Below are 25,731 nucleotides of genomic sequence, written 5' to 3' on the forward strand. Positions count from 1 at the left end.
AGTGGTTACATGTGCAGGATGTGCAGTTTTGTTTCAGAGGTAAATGTGTGGCATGGTGGTTTAATGCACAGATCCTCAGGTATTAAGCCCAGACCTCCACAGGTGTAGAGTGTGTCCATGTGTTCTCATTATTCATTTCCTTTTTAAGTGAGAACAAGTGGTGTTTGCTTTTCTGTTCCTGCATCAGTTTGCTGAGGATAATGGCTTCTAAGTCCATCCATGTCCCTGCAAAGGACAAGATCTTGTTCCTTTTTATGACTGCATAATATTCCATGGTGTTATGTACCACATTTTCTTTAATTGATGGGCATTTAGGTTGATTCCATAACTTTGCTATTGTAAACAGTGCTGCAATGAACATACATGTGCACGTATCATTATAATTGAATGGTTTATATTCCTTTGATTATATTCCTGGTGGTGGGATCGATGGGTCAAATGGTATTTTTGGTTCTAGATCTTTGAGAAATTGCCACACTATCTTCCACAATGGTTGAATTAATTTATAGTCCCATCAACAGTGTAAAAGTGTCCCTTTTTATCCACAGCCTTGCCAGCACATGTTCTTCTGTTGTGTTTTGACTTTTTCATAATAGCCAATGGTATCTCGCTGTGGTTTTCATTTGTATTTCTCTAATGATCAGTGATGTTGAGCTTTTCTTTCCTGTTTCTTGGCTGCATAAATGTCTTCTTTTGAGAAGTGTCTGTTCGTGTCCTTTGCCCACTTTTTAATGGGATTGTTTGTATTTTAATAGTCAGCAATGAGGTGAGGAGAGTACACTTGAAGTGTATGTTTTCCGAGCAGAGGGAAAAGAGTAAGTAAAGACAAAGATTTTGGAAAGTAAGTAAGCAGAGGTAGGATGCCTGGAGGACAGTGACTTGCTTGGCTGGAGAGAAGAATTAATAGGGATAATAAGAGGAAACTTACATTGAAAAAAATGAAAATGTGCAGCAGACTGTTGCAGGCTTTAAATGTATATTTAATTTGACAGGAAGGGTCAAATTATTTAATTGGGATTTGTATTGGAATATTAGCTTAATGTTATCAGTGCATCAGTTTGAAGTGAAAAGAGCCAAATAACTAATGGATAAAGGTTTTGGGCAATTTATTTATTCTTGTAAAGACTCACTGATCTCATCTGCAAGGCGGAAACAATTGATTCCTGTGCCATGGTGTGGTTGTGTTTAAATAGAAGTGCCTGGCATGGCTTCTGGTAAGTAGTGGGTATACTGTAACAACTATTGTTAAATTGATTTTGTAAGCTATATGCTCTGATGATAGATAAGCAGTTCAGATAGGAACACAAGTCATTTCAATTAGTTCTATTCCTATAACAATAAAACTAAATTAGCTTTCATTTTTCTCCCCCAAGCTCATTGAATGGACACTCTAAACCAAACAAGAGTGACTGAATTTGTCTTCTTGGGACTCACTGATAACTGGGTGCTGGAGATACTGCTTTTCATGGCATTCTCAGCCATTTATGTGCTAACGCTTGCGGGGAACATTCTCATCATCATTGCCACAGTCTTTACTCCACGTCTCCATACCCCCATGTATTTCTTCCTGAGCAATCTGTCCTTTATTGACATCTGTCACTCATCGGTCACTGTGCCTAAGATGCTGGAAGGTATGCTTTTGGAGAGAAAAACCATTTCCTTTGAGAACTGCATCACACAGCTCTTCTTCCTCCATCTCTTTGCCTGTGCTGAGATCTTTCTGCTGATCATTATGGCGTATGATCGTTATGTAGCTATCTGTACTCCACTCCACTACTCCAATGTGATGAACATGAGAGTCTGTGTACAGCTTGTCTTTGCTCTCTGGTTGGGGGGTACTGTTCACTCACTAGGGCAGACCTTCTTGACTATTCGTCTACCTTACTGTGGCCCCAACATTATTGATAGCTACTTTTGTGATGTGCCTCTTGTTATCAAACTGGCCTGCACAGATACATACCTCACAGGAATACTGATTGTGTTCAATAGTGGAACCATCTCCCTCACCTGTTTCTTGGCCGTGGTCACCTCCTATACAGTCATTCTGGCTTCTCTTCGAAAACACTCAGCTGAAGGGCGCCAGAAAGCCCTGTCTACCTGCTCGGCCCACTTCATGGTGGTTGCCCTCTTCTTTGGGCCATGTATCTTCATCTATACTCGGCCAGACACCAGCTTCTCCATTGACAAGGTGGTGTCTGTCTTCTACACAGTGGTCACGCCTTTGCTGAATCCTTTCATTTACACCTTGAGGAACGAGGAGGTAAAAAGTGCCATGAAGCAGCTCAGGCAGAGACAAGTTTTTTTCATGAAATCATATACATGATGGGCATTGGGATTGCAGACATAATTGCAGCCATATCCTTAACAAAAGAGCAAAAGTAAAGAGTCAAAATCCACTTCTATAACTTGGTAAATCAGGTAAAATGGCATGGAGCAGCTCAGGTTTCTGCACTGAATATAAGAACTTATTAACTGTTGTTTCAATAAAACAAAAAATCATAGTGGATGATGTAAGGAAAAATAACCCAGGGAAGTTTAAAGACACCAGTAAGAGAATACAATTTGGGGAACTCAGTTCAGTCTCAGTTTCAGGAGCAGGTAGAGTGAGAAGCAACTCTCTTGATTTATACTGTTTTGTGGGCTATTGCCTCTGGGAAGCTATACATCACTCCTGAGATTTATACATGATAGTGGTTTCAATCTTGCTTTCCAATATATTTTCAAGTGTATAAATAAACCTTTACTTATTTATATCAAATTAAACTTTTATTGCTTTTGAATGTAATTCTCTCATGTCTAGATCTATTTTGTACTTTTTTTGAGACAGAAATTTTTTGCACTATTCCAGCAACTTCCTGTAAGTCTGAAATCATTGCCAAAATAAAAAGTTAAAACAAAACAAAACTATACACCCACCAGAATGGTAAAAATTAAAAAGTTAGAAAATGCCAATTTTTGTTTGTTTTTTTTGAGACAAGTATCACTCTGTTGCCCAGGCTGGAGTGCAGTGGCGCAATCTCAACTTACTGCAACCTCCATCTCCTTTAAGCAATTCTCCTGCCTCGGCCTCCCAAAGAGCTGGGACTATAGGCGCATGCCACCATGCCTGGCTAATTTTCGTATTTTGAGCAGAGAAGGGGTTTCACCACTTTGGCCAGACTTGTCTCAAACTCCTGACCTTAAGCTGCCTGCCCCTCTCGGCCTCCCAAAAGTGCTGGGGTTACAGGTGTGAGCCACTGTGCCTGGCCTATTTTGTACTTCTTGTAGTACTTTATTTTGATGAAATCAAGACAAAGATATATAAATTCATATAAAAATACACTTTCTTAAGATAAAGTTACCTTACATAGAGTGTACTCATTTTAATTGTACAGTTTGATAAGCATTGACAAAGGTATACATATACTCATGAAACCACTTCTCCAATCAAGATAAAAACATTTTCACCACCCCAAAAAGTTTTCCTTGGTTCTCTCCCAGCTAATCCTTGTTTTTCCACCCAAGCATCCAAAGATCTGATTTTTGTCACTATAGGTAAGATTTATTGTTCCTAGAGTTTCATATAAACTGAATTACGTAGTATGCACTTTTCTGTGTCTGGCCACTTTTTGCTCTATGTGCTCTTTTTGAGATTAAACCATGTTTTTGTGAGTATCCGTAGTTTGCTCCTTTTTATTGTTGAGCAATATTTCATTGCATTGGCACAACAGAATTTGTTTATTCTTTCATGTATTGATGAATATTTGGGTGCTTCCAGTTCTTGATGGTCATCAATAAATTAGGTTATTTTGGGCACACTTTCACTTTTCTTGAGTAAATACCTATGTAGAATTGGATCACATGGTAAATGTATGTTTGACTTTGCAAAAAACTGCAAGACCGTTTTTCAAATTGGTTGTATGATTTTATACTCTCATCAGAAGTATGAGAGTTTCACATCCAACAACTGGTATTGTCAGTCTTTAATTTGAGGCATTTTAGTGAGTATATGGTTTTAATTTTCATTTCCCTAATGACTGATAATGTTGAACATCTTTTTTGCTTATTATCTCTTCATATATAATGTCATGTGATGTGTCTGTTCAACTATTTTGTTAATTAATTAATTAATTAGTTTTATTGTTACTGCATTATATATTTTGCATACAAAACCTTTGCTGGATATATCTTACTAATATTTTCTCTTCATATCTTGCAATTTCATTTTCTTAAAGATATATTTTGAAGAGCAAAAATTTTAAATTTTGATTAAACTAAATTTTTAATTTTTAAATTTATATGGTTGATGCTTTTTGTGTCCTAAGAGATTTTTGTCTATCCCAGAGTCTCAAAGATTGTCTCATGTTTTCTCTAGAAATTTTATAGTTTTAAATTTAAATTCTAGATCTATAATCCATTTTGAGTTTACTTTTTACATATGGTGTGAGATAAAGGTTAAGGTTTATTTATCTATTTTTTAATCTATCTAGTTGATCCAGGGCCATTGATATGATTCTTTCCCCATTAAATTTTTTTTTTTTTTTTTTGAGACAGAGTCTTGCTCTGTCGTCAGGTGCCAGGCTGGAATGCAGTGGCGTAATCTCGGCTCACTACAATCTCCACCTCCTGGGTTCAAGCAATTCTCCTGCCTCAGCTTCCCGAGTAGCTGGGATTACAGCACCGACAACTATGCCTGCCTAATTTTTGTATTTTCAGTAGAGACAAGGTTTCACCATGTTCGCCAGGCTGGTCTCGAACTCCTGACCTTAGGTGATCCACCTGTGTTGGCCTCCAAAGTGCTGGGATTATAGGTGTGAGCCACTGCACTTGGCCATATATCTTAGTTTATTTGTAGCTATTGTAAATAAATGGGATTACTTTATTGATTTCTTTTTCAGATTATTCACTGTTGGCACATAGAAATGCTAGTGATTTTTGTAGGTTCATTTTTTTATCTTGCCATTTTACTGAATTTGTTTACTAGTTCTAATAGTTTTTTTGCAGAACCTTTAGGTTTTTCCAAATATAAGATTATATCATCTGCAAAAAAGGATAATTTAACTTCCATTCCAATTTGGATGTCCTTTATTTCTTTCTCTTGTCTGATGGCTCTGGCTAAGACTTCTAGTACTATGTTGAATAACAGTAATGCATTTTTAAAACGCAAGTTTCCATTGAGTAGGTCTGGATTGAGGCCTGAGATTCTGCATTTCTAACAGGATTCCAGAAGATGATGTTCATGCTGCTGGTCCAAAGATCACAGTTGGAGTACAAGTTTCTGGGGAATAACCACCCAGCTTCTCGCTATCATCCCATACCTGAAGCTTGTACATAATGCTTTTGAGGTTTCTAGGTGGTTTTTACTATTAGTAAGGTGAATGAAATAACTGGGAGTGAAAGTATACTATTCCCCGACATTTTATAAAAACATGATTTGTGTCAATTTATAGTGTCAAAACTTAAGAAATAGTGGTGTTAAATAAAATAGAAATCAGAATTTATGGGAATTGGATTGGTGGTTATCAGAGGCCAGGAAGGGTAGAGGGAGGAGGGATGAAGAGAGGTTGATAAATGGATGTAAATATACAGTTTGATAGAAGAAATAAAACCTTGTGTTTGATAGATCAGTAGATTATAGTTTACAGTAATCTACTGTACATTTCAAAATCACTGGAAAAGGATAATTCAAATGTTTCTAGCATAAAGACCAATATTCCAGGTGATTAATGTCTCAATTACACTGATTTGATTTTTACAAATTATATGATTGTATTAAATTACCACATGCACCCCCAAAATATGTACAGCTACTTATGTATCAATAACAACAAAAATTTAAAATATATGAGAGTGACTACGATTTTCTAAAATAAAAGTTATTGAACACCAAAAAAAAAAAAAAAAGAATTGGAGCAATACATGTATCAATAAATAGTGATGAGCTAGTTTTTGCAATTAAAAACTAAACTTAGATGCAGATGATGTGGCAGAGTAATGGTCCTGGGAAGATGTCTATATCCTAATCTCCAGTACTTGTCAATATGTTAGGTTGCACAGCAAAGAGGAATTAAGGTTGCTGATGGAATTAAGTTTGCTAATCACCTGACTTTGAGATAGAGCTAGTAGCCTGGATTATCCAGGTGGATCCAATGTGATCACAAGGACTCTTAAAGACAAGAGAGGAAATCAGAAAAAGAGAATCAGAGGAAGATGTGGTTACAGAAGAAGCCAGAGAGATTCAACATTACAGGCTTTGAAGATGAAGGAAGTGGGCCACTAACCCAGAATGTGGGTGGCCACTAGAAGCTGGAAAAAGAAAGGAAATGGATCCTCCCCTACAACCTTCAGAAAGAAATGCAGCCCTGCTGACACCTTGATTTTAGCCCGGAACTTCTAACATTCAGAAATGTAAGAGTAGATTTATGTTGTTTTAAGTGGCTATAATTGTGGGTAATTTTTTACAGTAGCAATACAGACTTAACACAGATTTGTTTATATGCAATTTTTTTTTTTTGAAATAAAGCCCAATTCAAAAAATTGCCTCTGAAAAAAACTACAAAGCTACACTGAGAAAACTCGAGGAGATGGAGAGGTATACATTTTCCTGCATAGGAATAAAATTAGCCTTCTTAATTGATTTGTATATTTAGTGTGCTTATCATAACAATCCCACAAGATTATTTTCTACACACACACACACACACACATATATATATATTTTTTTTTTTGAGATGGAGTCTCATACTGTCATCCAGGCTGGAGTGCAGTGGCATGATCTCCGCTCACTGCAACCATGCCTGCCAGGCTCAGGTGATTCTCCTTGCCTCAGCCTCCCAAGTAGCTGGGATTATAGGTACCTGCCACCACACCTGGCTAATTTTTTTTTGTTTTTAGTAGACACGGGGTTTCACTATCTTGGGTAGGCTGGTCTTGAACTCCTGATCTCATGATCCACCTGCCTCTGCCTCCCAAAGTGCTGGGATTACAGGCACGAGTCACCATGCCTGGCCAAATTACCGATAGTATTCCAAAATTTAATTTGAGAAAATAAGCAGATGAAAATAGTTCAGAGGAATACCTAAACTTATATAATTTCATAGCTGTTGATTTCCTGAGTTAACTAATATCACTCATTGGGCTGAAGTGTATCAGTTTATTGTGGAATGTCCATATGAAGAGGGATCCATGACAAATTTCTTAGGTAATGATGATGATATTCTGTGGCTGAAATGAGTAGGATTACCTGTAAATGAAAATCTTATAGATGGTCAGAGAGCTACCATACAATATCAATTTTAATGGAGCTAATGGAATGAAATGAAATACGGTTAGTAATAAAAATGTTAAGTATAAATAGCTTTCTTTGCTTATTCTGAAAAGAATTTAGAATTGATTGGGGCCCTTGTCACTATTTTCTGGATGATCTGTCAGCTTATAGAAATAATGCTTGAGTATTCTGGAGGACTGGAGAGCAGACAGCATGGCCAGCCACACACAACAGACATACACAGAACAGAGTGAGTGACCCACTAACTCTAACTAAAGGGTAATACATGATTACCTTTTAGCAATCAAAAGGACAAAGCATCAGAAGCAGTCCATTAATTAAACTGGGAGATATTCATGAAAATATCTAAATATCATTACTTCAAGTTGACAGACAAGGGTAGAATATTGTCAGCTCCCTGCAATTCTGATATAAAACTTGAGTCATAATAGGAATTTTATATATCTATGATGAAATGAAGTCCAGATTTCACTACTATGTACATATTAAAAACTTAGAAAAATGATCTAATTATGCCTATAGTTTCTGGACCTTTATGTGCATGGGTATTCATATTCAGTATCTTTTTTTTTTTTGAAATGAAGTTTTGCTCGTGTTGCCCAGGCTGGAGTGCAGTGGTACAGTCTTGGCTCACCACAACCTCTGCCTCCCAAGTATCTGGGATTACAGGCATGTGCCACCACACTTGGCTAATTTTCTGTATTTTTAGTAGAGATGGGGTTTCTTCACGTTGGTCAGGCTGGTCTTAAACTCCTGACCTCAGGTGTTCTACCTGCCTTGGCCTCCCAAAGTGCAGGGATTACAGGCGTGAGCATCTTTTATGCAGAGATAAATCCCCACTGTCTTATTTGTTGATTTGTATTATGGCACTATTCATCACTTTACTGTATAGAACATGGTTGTAACCTGAAGAATTCAGCTGTTGAACACAAAGTTGCTGAACAAATTCCTATGTTAATAAATAATGATTCTTCTCTCCTTGCTAAAGTAATCCATAGAGCCAAGTCAAGATCTTTTATTTTTATTCTTTAAGACTATTTAGTGAGTAATTAAATACATTTTTATCTTGTCTCTGACTCTGAAAACTTTTTTTTCTGTAAAGTGGAGACGAAATGTTTTATTTTTACCTCCTCGGAGAGTTGTAAAGATTAGTGTGATTGAAAATGGATAGTGTCAGAAATTTTGCTTGCTACTATGAAAAAAGTAAGCAAATATTACATCATTGTGCTGTTATAGTTTTACCACCTACAGTCTTAATGACTACCTTGAAGCATTGTCTTGTTGACAGACAATATGACAATTTTGCACATTTTCCTTTGTATGACTGATTCCTGCATAAGCAGTTCTGTTTGGGCTCGTTGGAAAGATATTTATATATTTCTCTTTGTTGTCTGCCATTGTCTATAATAAAAGGGCATTTATTTTATGTAGACTTTGTAATTCTTAAATTCAGCTCAATTATTTCACCAAGTTCAAATAAATATCATTTTATACCTTCCAGGGAGTTATCTTTGAGAAAGAAACTACTCTATTAATTATTAGATCTGTCTGTTGGAAGTTAACTTATGATACCCAGAAAGCCCTACATAATGCCTTTATTTTTTTTTATTTTTTATTTTATTTTTTATTTTTTGAGACGGAGTTTCACTCTTGTTACCCAGGCTGGAGTGCAATGGCGCGGTCTCGGCTCACCGCAACCTCCGCCTCCTGGGTTCAGGCAATTCTCCTGCCTCAGCCTCCTGAGTAGCTGGGATTACAGGCACGCGCCACCATGCCCAGCTAATTTTTTGTATTTTTAGTAGAGACGGGGTTTCACCGTGTTGACCAGGATGGTCTCGATCTCTTGATCTCGGGATCCACCCGCCTCGGCCTCCCAAAGTGCTGGGATTACAGGCGTGAGCCACTGCACCCGGCCCCATAATGCCTTTATAATAATGCCTCTCTATAACTGAAATGGCTTGTATCACTTGAATATCCTTCCTAACACATTTCCTGGCGAATAAAAATTTTCCTCCTAAAAATCATGATAAAGATATTTTGGCTCACAAGTTTATTGATCATATATTTACTGAGTGCCTAGGAAATCCAAGCTGCATTTAAGTATGCCTTTCTCAGTGATGGAATCAGAATGAGCCGATGATTCCCAGTGTGCCATGCTCTTTTGTATGCATGAATATGAGCTATCATTATCTGGGATATCCTCTTCAGATCCCAGTTCACTCACCACATTCCATTCTGCTACACTATGTGCCACCACAATGAGATTTAAGATATTGGTTTATAGAACATGGTTTATCCAACTTGGTGTTTTCTACCAAGTTGTTTTCTAAGTATTTATTACTAAATACTTAATAGTCATCCTTTACTGCTCTAAGAACAATATCCAATGCTATTGCTTAGTTGAGTGAATTCTCTACATAATAACTAAAATAATTTTATTGAAACATAAATTATTTAATGCCACACTTGTGCTTAAATCATTCTGGTGGCTTCTCATTGTATTGGAAAAGATTCCAAACTTATTGAGAGAACATGGAAAGATTCTTTTTAGCTCTCTGATATCACTCTCTTACCACGCTCTGCCTTATAGTCTAAGCTGTAATCACACTGATCATTTACTTCCTTGAACGAGCCAAGGTCTTTCCCAGCATAGATCTTTGCACTGGCTATTTTCCCTGCCTAGAATGTTCATCACCTTTCTTTTCTCATGGTTGGCTCCTTTTAATCTTTCTCATCTTAGCTGAAATATAACTTCCTCAGAGAGGCCATCTTTGACCACTAAAACAAGTCTCTTCCATTCTCTCCAATAGCACCCTGCTGTTTTATAGCATTTATCAAAATCTATAGTTAAAATTTATTTGTTCATATTTTTGTTTTCTATTTTCACTAGACCTTAAATTCCATGAAAGCAGGACTGTGTGTATGTCTTATTTATGGGTATAAACCTAGTATCTGGTACATAATAGATGCTTAGTAAATATTTGTCAAATGAATGAATAGTAAGATATCCCCATTTCATTGCTCTGATGGCAGATTTTGCCTGGATACTTGAGAGTGTCAGTAACTTCACCTGTTCAAAGTCTTCCTTCTCTGTCACCAAAGTTATGTGGAAACTCACTTCATCTGCTTCACTTGTGTTTGCTTAGCTGTTTTGATAAGCACCTGCGTGAATGATGCAGGCAAGGGATGCCCAGAAATCTGAAGGTTTGTTTAGACCTTGGTTATCACTCCAACAGAAAAGCAGAAAGGCACAGCATGATGTAGTGAAAACAGCTTGAGTTTGTGTTGACACACTTGGGTTTACACGCTGCCGTGATTGTTGTCTAGCTGAGTGACTTTGGGCATGTTATTTGTTCTCTTCAAGCTTTAATTTCTTCATATGCAAATAAGCATAATAATACTAATCTTTCAAAGTTGTGAGAAGTGACTAGAACAATTTCCAGCACAGAGAAGATATTAATAACCATAGTGATTACTATGACTGTTAGATATTAGACCAAGGATAATTTTATAAGTCACATAGTCTGATAAATAAGGTATATAACTTATTCTTTGCAAGGTATTTCTTTGATTTGGAGCACCAATCATTCTAAGGATGTAGACATTTTCATTTTTCTTCTTTCCTCTCCTTTCTACCCACTAACTTGTTCAAGGCATTCTTCATTTCTTCATTCCTAAGGGTGTAGATAATGGGGTTCAGCAGGGGGGTGACTGCAGTGAAAAACACAGATACCATCTTGTCCTCTGGGAGGCTGGTGGATGGGCGGGAATAGATGAAGATGCAGTGTCCCAGGAACAGTGTAACTACGGTGAGGTGGGCTGCACAGGTGGACAGGGCCTTCCGCCTGCCCTTGGAGATCCGCTGCCTCAGACTCACCAGGATGACTGCATAGGACACCACCAGGACCACAAAACAGACCATGGAGATCAGTCCACTGTTGGAGACAATGAGGATCTCAATGATGTGGGTGTCAATGCAGGCCAGCTTGATCACCTGAGGTACATCACAGAAGAAGTTGTCAATCTCATCAGGACCACAGTAGGGCAGCTTGATGGTGAGGGAGGTGAGGGCTATGGAGTGGATGGTTCCTCCAGTCCAGAGGGCCACAGCCAGCATCATGCATACCTTCCAGTTCATCACTATCATGTACTGCAGGGGCTTACAAATGGCCACATACCGATCATAGGCCATGACAGTGAGGAGGAAGATCTCTGTGCAGGCAAAGAGGTGCAGGAAGAATATCTGGGTCACACAGGCATCAAAAGAGATGAGCTTTTCCTCTGACCAGGTGTCTGTCAGCATCTTGGGGACAGTGACAGTGGAGTGGCAGACATCAATAAAAGACAGTTTGCTGAGGAAGAAATACATGGGGGTATGGAGCCGGTGGTCATAAATAATAGTTATGACAATGAGAATGTTCCCCATCAGGGTCAAGACATAGAAAATGAGAAACATGGAAAACACAGCTATCTGTGCCTTCTGATTTACAGATAAACCTCTAAGCTGAAAATATGTCACTAAAGAAGTTTGATTCAGTAAGACAACCTCTTCCATTCTGTTTGTTAGACGACCTGTAAAGAATTAGAAAAAAAAATCAATATTACATTTAATATCTGCATCAATAATTTGGTCATTTAATTTCTTGTGTGTTTATGCCTTTTCTCTCTAGAATTTATGGTAAAATATCCTGCATTTCTTTTTTTTTTGAGACCGAGTTCCGCTCTTGTTGCCCAGGCTGAAGTGCAATGGCATGATCTTGGCTCACTGCAACCTCTGCCTCCTGGGTTCAAGGGATTCTCCTGTCTCAGCCTCCCGAGTAGCTGGGATTACAGGCATATGCCACTGTACCTGGATAATTTTGTATTTTTAGTAGCGAACAGGTTTCTCCATGTTGGTCAGGCTGGTCTCAAACTCCCAACCTCAGGTGATCTGGCCACCTTGGCCTCCCAAAGTCCTGGGATTACAGGTGTCAGCCACTGTGCCCAGCCATCTTACATTTCTTTTGAAAATCCCCGTTAACATCTTATATCATGATACACTCATAGTAGGCGCTTAAGATACACTTTTGGAATAATAGAGAATTTTCATTCATTAAGAGATATAAAACAATCTTGCAGAGAGAGAGGGAGAGATAAAACAAGTTATTTCTCCCTTAATGTAGTAAGATATCAATGCTTAGATTTAGGTTATGGATTTTTTCAGGAGAAGAAGCTAAGATTCTCTTTAACCTAAATACATAATTTGTTTGAGGCTACACAAATCTGGCCCCTGAACATAGTTTTTTGTTTTTTTTTAAATCGTCCTATAGACTGCACTTTTCATTAACCCAAACTACTTGCTCTGTTGTTGGCTTTACCATGGACTCTGAGACTGTAATTTCCACAGTATAACTTTTGGAGGGCAGAAGCTTTGCATCAAGCTCCTGGACAATTGGCAATGTGGCTGTGATGTTTTTGAACAATTATTTAGAGAAGGCAGGATAAGAACCCTGGAAACCTTGGAAAATGTGGAAGTTCACCTCTCCTCCACCTCTCAGCTGATGGCAGACTTATTCTTAAACTGGAGGTCAAGATCCAAGCCTATACCATCTTGATTAGATTACTCTGGCTCTTTTCAAAGTCCCATTCTGTTGTCTGACTTATGACAACAGAAATGAAATGAAAATAGTTGTTTTATTTTCTTTTAAATTAGCCTATGAGTTAAGCACCATTGTTTTTTAAAATAACAAGTATATGCATTATAGTCACAGGATTTTAGCTCTTAGAGGGACTTGAGAGTTGATGTATTTTTTTTCATTTTATAAATAGAGAAAATGAGGCACAGTGAGGCAAATCAACTGGTTCAAGCTTACATGGAGCTGGAGTCACAGCTGGGTCTAGAGCTCAGGTCTCCCGACTCTTGGTCCAGGCTTTCTCTGCTCTACCACCAATTTGAATTTTTGTGGTGGCTGGTAGAATCAGGGAGTGAAGCAGAATATGTTTTAGCGGACTGCCTCTTCCTCTCTTTGATGTCCTGAGCCAGACTGCGGGCGGGGTTGGGAGGACTATGAGGTGCCTCTCTTTTCTAGCTTTCCTCTTTCATGCTGCTGCCCTGACGCACATAGTCTTCCAAAGGTTGCCCACTGAAGGAAGCTGTCTCTCTTGGTTGCTCGGTCCCCATGATCCTTGCTACTTCCTTCCTATCACCGGTGACTACTGGTGATTTATATCATCCCTCAAGATCAGGCTCCCTGGCAGACTAATTAGTCAACACCACACTGCTTGTGAAAATAGGCTGGAGAAGCCTTTTCATCTGCTCCCAGCTGTCTCTTTCTCCTCAGATATCTCCTATACCTTATCATGCTGGCCTTCTGAGATAACAGCCTTTTCTGTTGTCCATGTCACAGGAATGACTAATAGTAGTGTCAAATCAAGGAACTGGAAAAACAGTTCTGTGGTAAAGCAGATATTTTTGGGGCAGAGAATTCTTTCAGTTAACACTTAAAAATTAAACTCACCGTGTCCAGTGTTTGGATTAATATTTACAGCAGCATCTAAATGTAGCTATAGATTAATTTACTGTTTAGAAAACTTTTCTTAGCAGCTTTTTTTTTTTTCATTTGAAGCTTTTGCTCCAAGAAGTGATTTTAAGTGTTACTGATTTACACCTGTTTTCATGGTTGCAAAATTCAAAGTTGAATAACTGGCCAAGAATGGGGCTAGGATTTTATTCAGTATGGGTAATTTCACCTGCACAGGCTGAACAGGGTGTGCAGATCAAGAACTAGGTTTGAAATGAAGACGTCTATTCTCTCCCCATAGAATATGAATATACATTTTAAACTAAACTTTTCCATCATTATCATTTTTTTTTCTATTTCTGTGGAGCCACAGGAAAAAATGCTTTGAAAAATGGGGCTGTGTTCAACTGTAGTAGAAAGAATATGGTGCCCAAGAAGAAAACCTAGTGTTTGCTGCATGCATTTAAGGGAAATGGGGAAAGATAATTAAGAACAAAAATAAAATCCAAATCTAACTAAAATGCCTATAAAAGTCATCTGGGTTGTTTCTGATGCTTTTAGTACCTCCAAACGTATCAGAAGTGTCAGTCCTGTACTTTCAATATCAAGAGTTTTATCTTCCAGTAGAAATAACAACTTATTTGAAGTTGGACAAGACAGATAACCCCATTTACCTTGATTTTTCCATAAGGTGACAGCCCCTGAAGTTCCTTCCTTAGGCCTTGTTCACAATTTTCATGATAAGTCACAGTAGATGTATTTGGTGATATTTTCTGGTAAAAGGTACTATTACTGGCTGTCTATAAAAGTTGCACCATTGTACCTATATTATTATCATATTTTTCAGTATTTCAAAGTATGAAACTCTGCAGCAAGATTTTCTAGGATTGGTTTCTAGTTAACAGAAGGTGTAGTATATAAATAATTTTTTTTTCACTTTTCCGGGTTGTAGTGGTGAGTAGAGAGGATTGAAAGCCACAGTCAAGCCTGGGCAACATGGCAAAACCCCATGTCTGCAAAAAATACAAAAAATTAGCTGGGCATGTTGGCTTACACTTGTGGTTCCAGATGCTCAGGAGGCTGAGGCAGGAAGATTTCTTGAACCCAGGAGGTCAAGGCTGCAGTAAGCCACGATTTTGCCACTGTACTCCATCCTCAGTAACAGAATGACCTTGTTCCAAAAAAAAAAAAAATAAGCCACAATCACACAATCAGCCACTTTTGCAGCCCTGCAGGTTTATTAAGACACTCCTAACACAAAGCTTGACCTAATTATTCAGAAAACCAGTGTGGCCGAAGCATCCTATTTCCCTTGCAGCACACTGTTTAGGTGCAAGTTTTGTATTGTTAGTTTCAGGTGGATTATTCCACCTTCAAGTACTGAAGAGGAATCTGTAGAGAAAGACGCAGCCGGCACTGGCAGCTGTAGTGTTGCTGTTGTTCTACCTGTGTTATATAGGCTTTATGTTCTTGGGGACTTCTAAGCAATGACATCAGCTTGCCCTACTCACTAATTAGGAAAAGCTAATTCTGTGGGAAATGAAGTTACAGACTTTGCAATCATCACCGAGATAATTTAATGAGAAAGCAGCACTTAAATGTCTAAATCTTTAGGATGTATTTATATATGATTAAATTAACTACTATTTAGTGATTGCCTACTATGTGCTAAGTTTTAGGTGATGGGCTTTCATGTTTTCTTATTTAATTCATAGAAAAATACAGAGATGAGAGAAGGGTAATGAAGTTGAGAGTTTAGTCAGCTCTATGGCAGAGAGATTAAGTGCTTTGACTCCAGAAGAGATTAGGTGCAAATTCCAATGTCCTAGATATATTAACTGGAGAAAGTTACTTAGCTTTTCTGGTCCTCTGTTTTTCCATCCATAAAGCATGAATAATAATAGTAGAACTTTTTAGGACTCTTGAAATCTTTGTAAAGCATGTAGCTCTTAGCATGCTACCTATATTAATATAATTATGTTAAATGCAAATCAAGGGAAAAAAAAACCAGCCTACCACCAACTACCAGCCAACATCTTTGGCTTCAGTTTTTCATTATTTTGGATAACAGTGAAAATTTAGATCCTCTTGTTCCAATTCTCCTTTTGCTTTCTCTCTTTAGAAAGATGAGCTTGGTGGTTTAAATTGGTGAAAGAAGACTCCAAGGGAGAGGTAGAAAGATTATACTTTCAGTTTGAATTTCAAGATTGAATAGTTTTGTGGAATGGTTAGAATATGTTAAATAAAGGATATGGAGCATAAAATAAGGCTTATAGCCAACTCTCCAAGGGACAGTGTGTAGAAAAGAAGATGGTAATAAGAGTGAACATATCAGAAGTTACAGAAAATGCTTACTCCTAAGGCCTTGTGGCTTGGGCGTCTTTTCCCTAGTTTTCTTGTTTGATTCATTATCATTGATTAGAGGCCAGGCTTGGCTTCAATGAAGAACATGAAACTTTGAGAACTTTACAAAATATTGCCACTCGGTCACTGCTGGACTTGTGTTATCACTATAATAGCCTTGGAAAGCAGGGGGCACATTAAGAAGAGGGATGGCCGGGCACGGTGGCTCAAGCCTGTAATCCCAGCACTTGGGGAGGCTGAGGTGGGCAGATCACGAGGTCAAGAGATAGAGGCCATCCTGGCCAACATGGTGAAACCCTGTCTCTACTAAAAATACAAAAAAAAAAATTAGCTGGATGTGGTGGCGTGTGCCTGTAGTCCCAGCTACCCGGGAGACTGAGGCAGGAGAATTGCTTGAACCCAGGAGGCAGAGGTTGCAGTGAGCCGAGATCGCGCCACTGCACTCCAGCCTGGTGCCTGGTGACAAAGCGAGACTCTGTCTCAAAAAAAAAAAAAAAGAAGAGGGATATGCTGGCCATACTAATTCTCTGTTAAAACAGACTAAATATGGCTTGAGAAGAGCTCTGTACTTCTATATTTGAGTCCTTGTGGATGACCTGTAACCTAGCCTAACAGGCAGACAAGATTGAAAACCTAATTTAGGAGTATGCACCTGTAACAATAGCTGAGATTTGGCCAACCCCAGTGGCTATACTTCAACCACTCATAGACTACTAAGTGTTCAAACTGTGTTCAAATAAGGCAAATGTCAACCTGGTACACCAATCCAGCTGTTTATATACCTCACTTCTGATTTCTGTACTTTATTTCCCTTTTTTTTTGTCTGTAAATCTTCTTCCACCATGTGACTGTGCTAGAGTCTTTCTGAATCTGCTGTGATTCTGGGAGCTACCTGATTTGTGAATCATTCATTGCTCAATTCAACTTCTTTAAATTTAATTTGGCTGAAGCTTTTCTTTTACAAATTGTGTCAGAAGTGGGATCCAAAATAGACCTTCTGATGACCTGCAGGATCAATGAGTGAACAAGCAAGGTACCTGATTAATACACTTGTGTCCTTTGATGTCTCAGAGTGACTGAGGATTGTGCTAAGTTTTCTCTCAGGTTTTGGAGCTCCATAGATTTATGCTTTGAGCTTTCCAAGTTTCTATGAGCAAATTTCTGATCCAAACTGGGTTTGAAAGTCATGACAGAAACTGGACTGGGTTCAGAATCAAATTAGATCTGATAATTAACTAGCTTGGATTCAGTTAGAGGCTTCGGACATCTAACTGGGTCAGAAAAAAACTGGTAGTAAGTGGTAATATTGCAGGGGTTATAAAATTTTGCTTTAAAAAGGTCATGGAAATTTTTGTGTTCCACCCCTTTGCTTCATTTTTCTTGCACACTTAGGTAGGAAAGATTATTGGCTAAGTTAATCAATGAAACCTAGAGCAAAGCCAATATTTTAGATAAAAATGGGATCCTCAGTTTCTGAAAAACTGAGTTCCTTCTAGCTTATACATGAGGCCAGGGAAGCAGCAAAGTCTTACAGAAATGGTGAAATCTTACTAAAGATAACTTACAGTGAAACATTCTGAATAAACAATAACACATTGAAGTACATTTAAAAATGAGAGCTCCCCAAAATTAAATATGCTAACCTTTTAATTTAGTTACTATCCTGATCCAAAGGAAACAGACTATAGCACCAATAGGCTGACTTTGGTTAAATAATGGGGTACATTTTACCTTAGTAAAGGATGGGATTGGATTGGTGGCCCCCCCTCAGTAAAGTCCCTCTTGGTTAAACGAGATAACAGGGCTCAACCAGGGGCAAGTTTGAGATTTGCCAGTTCAATATTGCATGCTACGTAGAGTGGCTAATGTCTATGTTTTGTCACATGTATTTTGCTCTGGCCAGAATGCAAAATGTTAATTTGGTTACCCCATGCAGCCCCTTGGGCGGCATCCTGCAATATTGAGAAGAATTTTGCTTGTGGTTCTATAACTCTTCCTGTGTGTTGCAACTTGGCCCTCTGGGACTATAGTTTGGCTCAGGGAAGGGGAATCCAGGAACATAGCATGCTGGCAAAAGGGTAAGAATTTCTTACTAGTCAGACTTCTGGCCTCTCTTTCCCTATGCAAACTGGTTGAATGAATGGTAAAAATCACTGTTCATCTCCTGTAAAGGAGATAATGGATAAAAGGATTTATGAGGCTAGTCTTAAGCTGTAGCCAATCTGGTATGCTTTATGTGTCTTCCTGTATCATTCTGTCATAAAGAGGAAGGGGTACCTTAAGATAGAACATGGATTTAAAACCCCATAAGCCAACTGCTCAAGATGGCCCAGCAAGCTGGTCAGTAATAAACTTTGCTGCAGGATCCTGAAACAAACTAAAAAACTGGATAAGGGTCTCAATCTTGTTTTATGTCCTTGGGAGCTTGACCTTGTGACCATGTGGTGGTACTTTCTCTTGGTCTCTGCCTTCCAGGGCACAGGAATTTTATGGCTCATGTCATAGCTAGCTCTAAAAATTATCTTGAGTAGTTAAAAGCCTTTGCAAGCTCAAAATTAACTACTCTAGATTCCTTCTGAGAAGGGCAATGGAGACTTCCCAGTGCTGTAGCTCAGTAGCTAAGGTTTTGTTCTTAGTGGTGCTTGGATTCAATCCTGGCTTAGGAAATGAGTACTTTCTGGTTGATATCTCTGTGACCTTTACCATTTGTTAATTCTCTTCCTCTCCATGAACAACTTCTGGCTTCTCTTCTTCAATTTTCCTTTCTTCAAGCTACCTTTGAAGGCTCTAGATTTTGTAAAAACTGCATGTTTTTCCAGCCCTGTTTCTTGAAGGGCTCCAAACTGAGGACAGAATTAAGAAACTGGCAAATAAAAAATCTAACAACTACTGGATCTTCTTCCATCTGTCTGTGTAATTATGTATGTGTTATATGCGTGTTATGTTTATATAAAAGAGCTCTAATTAATTGGCTTAAAAAATAAGCTATTAAATTTCTTGAAAGAAAAATAAAAACCTTAATGTATTTTAGTTCCTGTAACTTTAGTAATCTTTGGAAAATAAAAACAGCTTTAAAGATTATTGGTTAAATAAAGACATTTGGTCTAAATTAAGCAAGTCAGATATTAGGTTTACTAAATGCTTTAAGGTCATGAACTGTTTTGACTTTTGAAAATTGTTCAATTTACCTACCTCGAATGAGTATTGAAGCAAAGATAGCCCCAATATTAGTTTCTATTTCTCACAGGTTGGGTTTTGTTGTTAGGATTATTATGACCTCAGAGGCAGCATTCTGTTGATATGGTGTCAAAATCCAGTTTTTTAAGACTGAAATTTTGGATTAATTATATGAGAAAATAAGTACCAGAGCAGATATGTATAAGGAAATCTACTTTCTGGAATATTTAAAGTAGCAACAATTACATTTTCATCAGCAGGATTAGGTAGGGCATTACAAATCTGGCAGTCAGTTGAAACAGAATAGTAGCTACGGTTTAAGAAAGACACACCTGAATTTTGTTTTTCTAAGTGGTAGAACACCAAAGTATCAAAATCAGCAGGATGCAGATAGGAGAGATTATCTTGATGCATCTTTTACTTAGGTAATAAAGGAGGTTAGATTGGTGGCAGATCAAAAGGAAAAAAAAAAAGGGCTGCGAAGTCAGAAAACGAATCTTGTTTTGTGGTCTTGGGTGAAAGCTATCCACTTCTGCAGTCATCAACTTCTGGAGAATTTTTAAGAATCCTTAATTCAGGTTCTTCCAATTGAATGGATTTCCAGGCTTTGTAAGAAATGGATGTAGCTTTTTAGTTAGAAAGCATAACTTGCATTACTGGGTATATTCATACCCAAAGAAAAAGGAATCGTTCTACCAAAGGACACCTGCACTTGCATATTTATCACAGCATATTCAAAATAGCAAAGACATGGACTCAACCTAGGTATCCAACAATGGTGGGCTGGATAGAGAAAATGTGGTACATATATACCATGGAATACTACATAACCATAAACAATAATAAAACCATGTCCTTTGCAGCAACAAAGAATGCAGATGGACATGTCACCGAAATCATTATTTTAAACAAATTAACACAGAAACAAAAAAACCAAATACTGCACGTTCTCACTTATAAGTGGGAGCTTAACCTTGAGTACACACAGATACAAGGATGAGAACAGCAAACACTGGGGAATCCAAAAGTCAGGAGGGAGGAAAGGGGGAAAGGGCTGAAAAAAACTTCCTATTGGATACTATGTTTACTAGCTGAATGATGATTTCAGTAGAAGACCAAACCCCAGGATCATGCAATATACCCTAATAATAAACCTGCAGATGTACCCCTGAATCTAAAATGAAAATAAAAAATAGAAAAAGAAAGCATGATTCCAAGGATCAACACCTTGAAGTTTTACTGTTGTATTAGTTGTTAATAATACCTGCCAAGTTTCTTTTCACTGGGGCTCAAGGGCAGTTTTTCTCTGACGTCTTTTCTAGAAGACTGGATCTCCCAATTTCAGATCAGACAGTGGATATTTTTGAAAATGTAAAGGAATAAAGCAGGGTAAAGAAAAGAGGGACTAACATAGGGTGATAAGTATTCAGCCTGCAGGAAATTTAGAAAATGTTGCCAGCTTTTAGAAGAAAAACTATAAGCACTTTTCTATCTAATTCATGAGGGGAGAAAAAGACTAAGTATGCAAAGCATTTGTTATGGAATTATTTATTAAACTAAATTTTGATGTCCAACAGTAAGAAAATTATGATTTTCATCATAATACGTTTTATTCCATGGAATAGTTTACAACCAATAGCAGGGTTAATTATGAAGGGATGTAGCAACTGAGGAAATAGTTATAGCAATGTTAAATAAATAAAACTAGCAGAACCAGAAAAAAAAGAAGAAAATGTAGCTTGAACGTGTTTATGTTAAAACTGGAAGCATCATATATGTCTCATGTGATATTTAGTCACATTAACCTGTAGTAGGTCAAAATCCAGGTTTAGAAGTAAAATTTTCAAATGAACTGGGTAACCTATTATTAGCTCATAAGGAGATCACCTGTGGGTCCCAGAGAAGGTAGATCTCATTGTCATCAAGGCTAATAGAGGTCTAGTATTTTTGAGAGCTATGCTAATTTTAGTTTTAGAATTTCATTAGTTCTTTTTACTTTCCTTGATGTTTGTAGATGGTAAAGACAGCAAAGTCTTAAGTAAAAGATACAGATTTACAGAGTTATTTGGTAATAGTGTAAGTGAAATATATGCCCCTATTTCTAGAAAGATAAGTTGAAATTTCCCATATTACAGAAATAGAAATTAAACATTTTGGTCACAACTGGGCCATAGCTCTTTGTCAAGGACAAGCATCAACTCATCTCGAGAGTAAATAATAATGAGAACATAGTTATAGCCTATTGGTGGAGCATTTATATAAAATCCATTCGGAGGTGGTCGAAGTGGCCTTGAGCCATTGGTTCCTGTCAATATCCCACTTTTGCAATCCTCCCAGGATGATCTCATAGAAGGTAGGACATGCATGAGAAATGTCTTTGGCAATATTCCTAAAATTATTCCACCATGCTGATTAAATATTTTTGTCAATGAATCTTTATTATTTTGGATAATATTGTGAAGCATTTTTGTTAAATGCACTTTTATTATGGCTATATCCCTAGGTAATAGCACACTGTCTAAAAGTTCCTTAATTCTCTGTTCATTTTATAGAGATTCCTAAAGAGATGAGGAAATTTGCTTGTTTTCAAAGCATTTTAAAGTAATAGACTAACTCAAAATTATATCTAATATCATTATAAATATTTGTTTCTTTACTGTTTTTCATCTGGCCAGTCCAGGCAAGGGCAATGAATTTAACCATCAAAGCTGATTTAATTTCTGAGAGAAGCTTATATTTCAAGAGTAAATTCAACCTCTTGAATTAAAGCTCTTGAGATAGCATGGCCTGCTTTGCAATTTTCAGCTTTTAAAAAATAATGAACTATTAAGTAATATTGAATCAAGAATGTACAAGGGAGTCTCTAGGTCTGTGAAAGGTATGAGTTGTTCTCCAATTTCAGTAAGCAGTCATGGGCTTCTCCTTTGGGTGGGGTACAGAGGTGACTGGGGTTAGAAAATTAAACTAATAGACAGTGATGTGTAAGTGTTAAAGTAATGGACAGTGACATGTAAAAGCAAAGAAACAACAATTCCTAATAAGTTTGGCTAATAGCTGAGAAGCTTGAGGGATTTTTGCCATTTGAAGGGCCTGTAAAGTGTGAGGAATCTTTAAGTTCAGTGTAAATCCTAGAACTAAATTAACTGAAGCTTTTCTTTGCTGATACAGGTTTTAGGCAAGATGATGTGTCTTGACTATTATACCATAAAAAAGACGGAAATTAGCAATAAACTTCTGAGGATTCCCCAGTATTTGAGTCAGTATTCTTAGGCTTATCCAGATCGTTCATGAACAAAGGGAAAAAAGGGTTTGCGAATTTTGATAACCGGAAGCAAGTTTTTTTGCAGATAGTTGTCATACCACTGTTTGGGCTTAAATAAAAATATTCTGCCTTTAGCTAGAAAAGAAGAGTTTTAGTTGGAGAAGAACCAATTAGCTGCCTCCTATGAGAAGGCTCTGATGTGAAACAGGAATAAGACTGTGATAATCTCTAATAAGAAAAGAGAATGGGACTAGAAGCTAAAGTTGCAACATAATATATATATATATTTTTACTAGTTAGAAATATTCAAGGATGGAACCATTTCTTCATTAGAAATAAGTAACCATTAGAAATAGTAAACATTTAAATCAAAGCCTAGACAATCATTTGTTTAAAATACTTCAGTAAGAATTTAAATATTATTTGGACAGCTAGAATAAATTATTCAGGCTATTTAAACCCAAACATTATATAGAGTGCACAAAAGACTCCACTTGTAAGGTACAGGTGAATATTCTGAAAAGAAGGACAGTTTCTGTGCTTCAAAAGACAATCATGTATATTTATGGTTTTGTTATAAACTCAAGAAAAGGAGATGAACAAAAGTGGTTGGTAGCTTTCTATTAGGGTTAAGAGAAAAAGGGAACTAATATTTATTGCATGTTTACTGGGTGCCAGTAAAATAAAAGGGAGATGCTAGAATTTTTTTTTTATTCCAAATTTCTATACAGCAGCATACAGTTTACCAAAAGAAAAGAAAGACAATTTGAAAAAGTAATGGTTATTATTAAGTCTGCTTTATTTTCTACCAAGTCCTGGCAGGATGAGATTCAGGATTAGAACAGAAAGTTTACCTTATTCATAAGATACATCTAAATGAAGGTGTGGGAGGAGAGAGCTAGAACTGCATGTTAAGAAGTATGTAAGTGTATAAACCTTATACAACTCTAAACCTAAGAGTTGAAGTGTATGGAAGTGAATTTGGATAAGATTTCTTTAGAGCAAAATAAATATTTTTCTTAATAAATACTACAGATTGTTTAATCAGAATGACAAAACTCGTGAAGAGGCAAGGAGGTCATGATGCCGTGGTATTAATTTCATAAAGCTATTTGTTGCTTTGGAGGCATGGGCTCCAGTCTTAGAATACCTGTGCTTGAGTTCTAGTATTTTCATTTTATCTATTTCATTATTCACAACATGAGAATTAATCATACTTATTTTAGTTATTCAAAGTAATAAAATGTACGTGAAAAGCCTTTGTAAGGCATAAGACACTATGAAGTGTTTGTTTTGGCAACAGTGAAATTATCCAGTAAGAGTCTTATTCTGCTGGGCATGGATATGCATGGGCAACACTGGCTGCCTCCCCAGCTTCCAGTCACTCCCCTCTCTGTGTTGCATCATGAAGCTTGAGAGGAATGGATTGATTGATTGGTCCCATTCCCCAGCTTCAGTAATAGACTTGATTAACCCTAGCCCATATCTCAATAGAGTCATTGAGATATATTGCATATATTGGGCCTAAATAAAAATATTCTGGGCCTAAATAAGCCTTGCCTGAAGCCCTACTTTCTGTCTGTGTAGTCTAGTTTCATGAGCCAATAAATCTCCTTCAGCTTTAGTTAAAACGTTTGTTTCTTGCAATTGAAACAATCTTGATTGATAAAACATTTAATAAATTTTGACTCACTGACAATTTTGTTGAAAAGAATGTCATGGAGACAATGAAGAATACTGTTACTCTGGATTTAATCCTAATTGATGGAAAAGATCTTGTTAATGACATGTCTGGTAGGTTAAATGAGGCTCCCCTGAAGATGTTCATATCCTAATATGGGAAACCTTTGAACAGCTGCCTTACATGGCAAAAGGGACTTTGCAGATATGATTAGGGTATGATCTTGAGGTGGTCATATTCCAGATTTTCCTGGAATATCAGGGAAGGCCCAATGTAATCACAAGTATCCTTAAAAGTGAAAGAGGATGGCAAGAGAAGTAGAGTGAAGAAGTAGGGGAAATGAGGTTATTCACTGGGGGCCACAAGCCAAGAGACATGGGTAGCATCTAGAAGCTGGGAAATTGAAGAAAATAGATTCTCCCCTAGTGCCTTCAAGGAAATGCAGCCCTGTCAACACTTTGATTTTAGCCTTGTGAGACCCATTTTGGATTTCTGACCTACAGAGATATAAGATAATATATATGTGCTGTTTTAACCACCTAAATTCGTGGTAATTTGTATAGAAGCAATAGGAAAATAACGTATTTTGGAAGTCTCAGAAGCTTGGAGAGAACATGTGTCAATATAATTTTGGAGTTTGCAAAAATGGGGGAGGAACTGCTGGGCATAGCTAGATGTTTCCTGGGTATTAGGAAAGTTAATCTAAAAAACTAAAAAAAAAGATATAGTTTCATGACCTGAAACACTAAAAAATAAATATAGATTATCATAGATTTTATTTTTTTGTAGCAGGGTCTCTGTCACCTAGGTTGGACTACAGTAGCATTGTCATATCTCGCTGAAGCCTCAAACTCTTGGGCTTAAGCAACTGCCCTGCGTCAGCCTCCTGAGTAGATGGGACTGTACAAGCACACCACCATGTCTAGCTAATGTTTAAAATTTTAGTTTTGCAAAGAGGTGGTCTCACTATGTTGCCCAGGTTGGTCTTGAACTCCTGGCCTCAATCAACCCTGCTGCCTTGCTTCCAAAGTGATGGAATTACAGGTGTGAGCCTCCATGCCCAGTCCCCTAGGACTTTTTAAGTGAAATTATGACAATTTGACAATCTTGTAAAGGAACAAAAGTCAAAGGTACCTAAAGATATCATATGATTGTATAATTGATTCTCAGTTAAGAGCAAATCTTAAAAGGCAAAAGTGTGTGTATGTGTATGTGTACTTGAAGGTTGTCACTGGTAATCAATAATGTATATATAGGGTTATTTCTTGAAGCTGTGGGAATAAAGAAGTTTAAAGCACAGAATGAACCAAAGTAAAACTCGTTACAAATAAGAGGAGATGGACTTTGGCATATTTTCTTAATTTTGGCTAAGCTTCCACTTCTAAATCAAAGCTTGGTTCCTGATGTACCCTGCAACACTAGTGTGTCTTGCTGTATTATAAGGATTCAGAGATACTGGTCCCTTCATCAGGCCTAGGGT

The 25,731-nt window shown here is 37.4% G+C and overlaps 2 protein-coding genes across 2 annotated transcripts; one reads left to right on the forward strand and one right to left on the reverse strand.

The window, feature by feature from the left end:
• The first annotated feature begins 693 nt into the window (after positions 1–693).
• Positions 694–2,914, forward strand: LOC116541446 (olfactory receptor 4E2). The gene has a single exon (XM_032265689.1). It carries the CDS (start codon positions 1,382–1,384, stop codon positions 2,321–2,323), a length of 942 nt encoding a protein of 313 aa, XP_032121580.1. The 5' UTR covers positions 694–1,381; the 3' UTR covers positions 2,324–2,914.
• A 7,890-nt stretch (positions 2,915–10,804) lies between these two features.
• LOC116541447 (olfactory receptor 4E1) lies at positions 10,805–11,900 on the reverse strand. The gene has a single exon (XM_032265692.1). The coding sequence runs from the start codon at positions 11,820–11,822 to the stop codon at positions 10,875–10,877; it is 948 nt and encodes a 315-aa protein (XP_032121583.1). The 5' UTR covers positions 11,823–11,900; the 3' UTR covers positions 10,805–10,874.
• Between the last annotated feature and the right edge of the window lie 13,831 nt (positions 11,901–25,731).

The sequence above is a fragment of the Sapajus apella genome, unplaced genomic scaffold (assembly GCF_009761245.1).
Source record: "Sapajus apella isolate SASKATOON/1434 unplaced genomic scaffold, GSC_monkey_1.0 scaffold151, whole genome shotgun sequence".
NCBI lineage: Eukaryota > Metazoa > Chordata > Mammalia > Primates > Cebidae > Sapajus > Sapajus apella.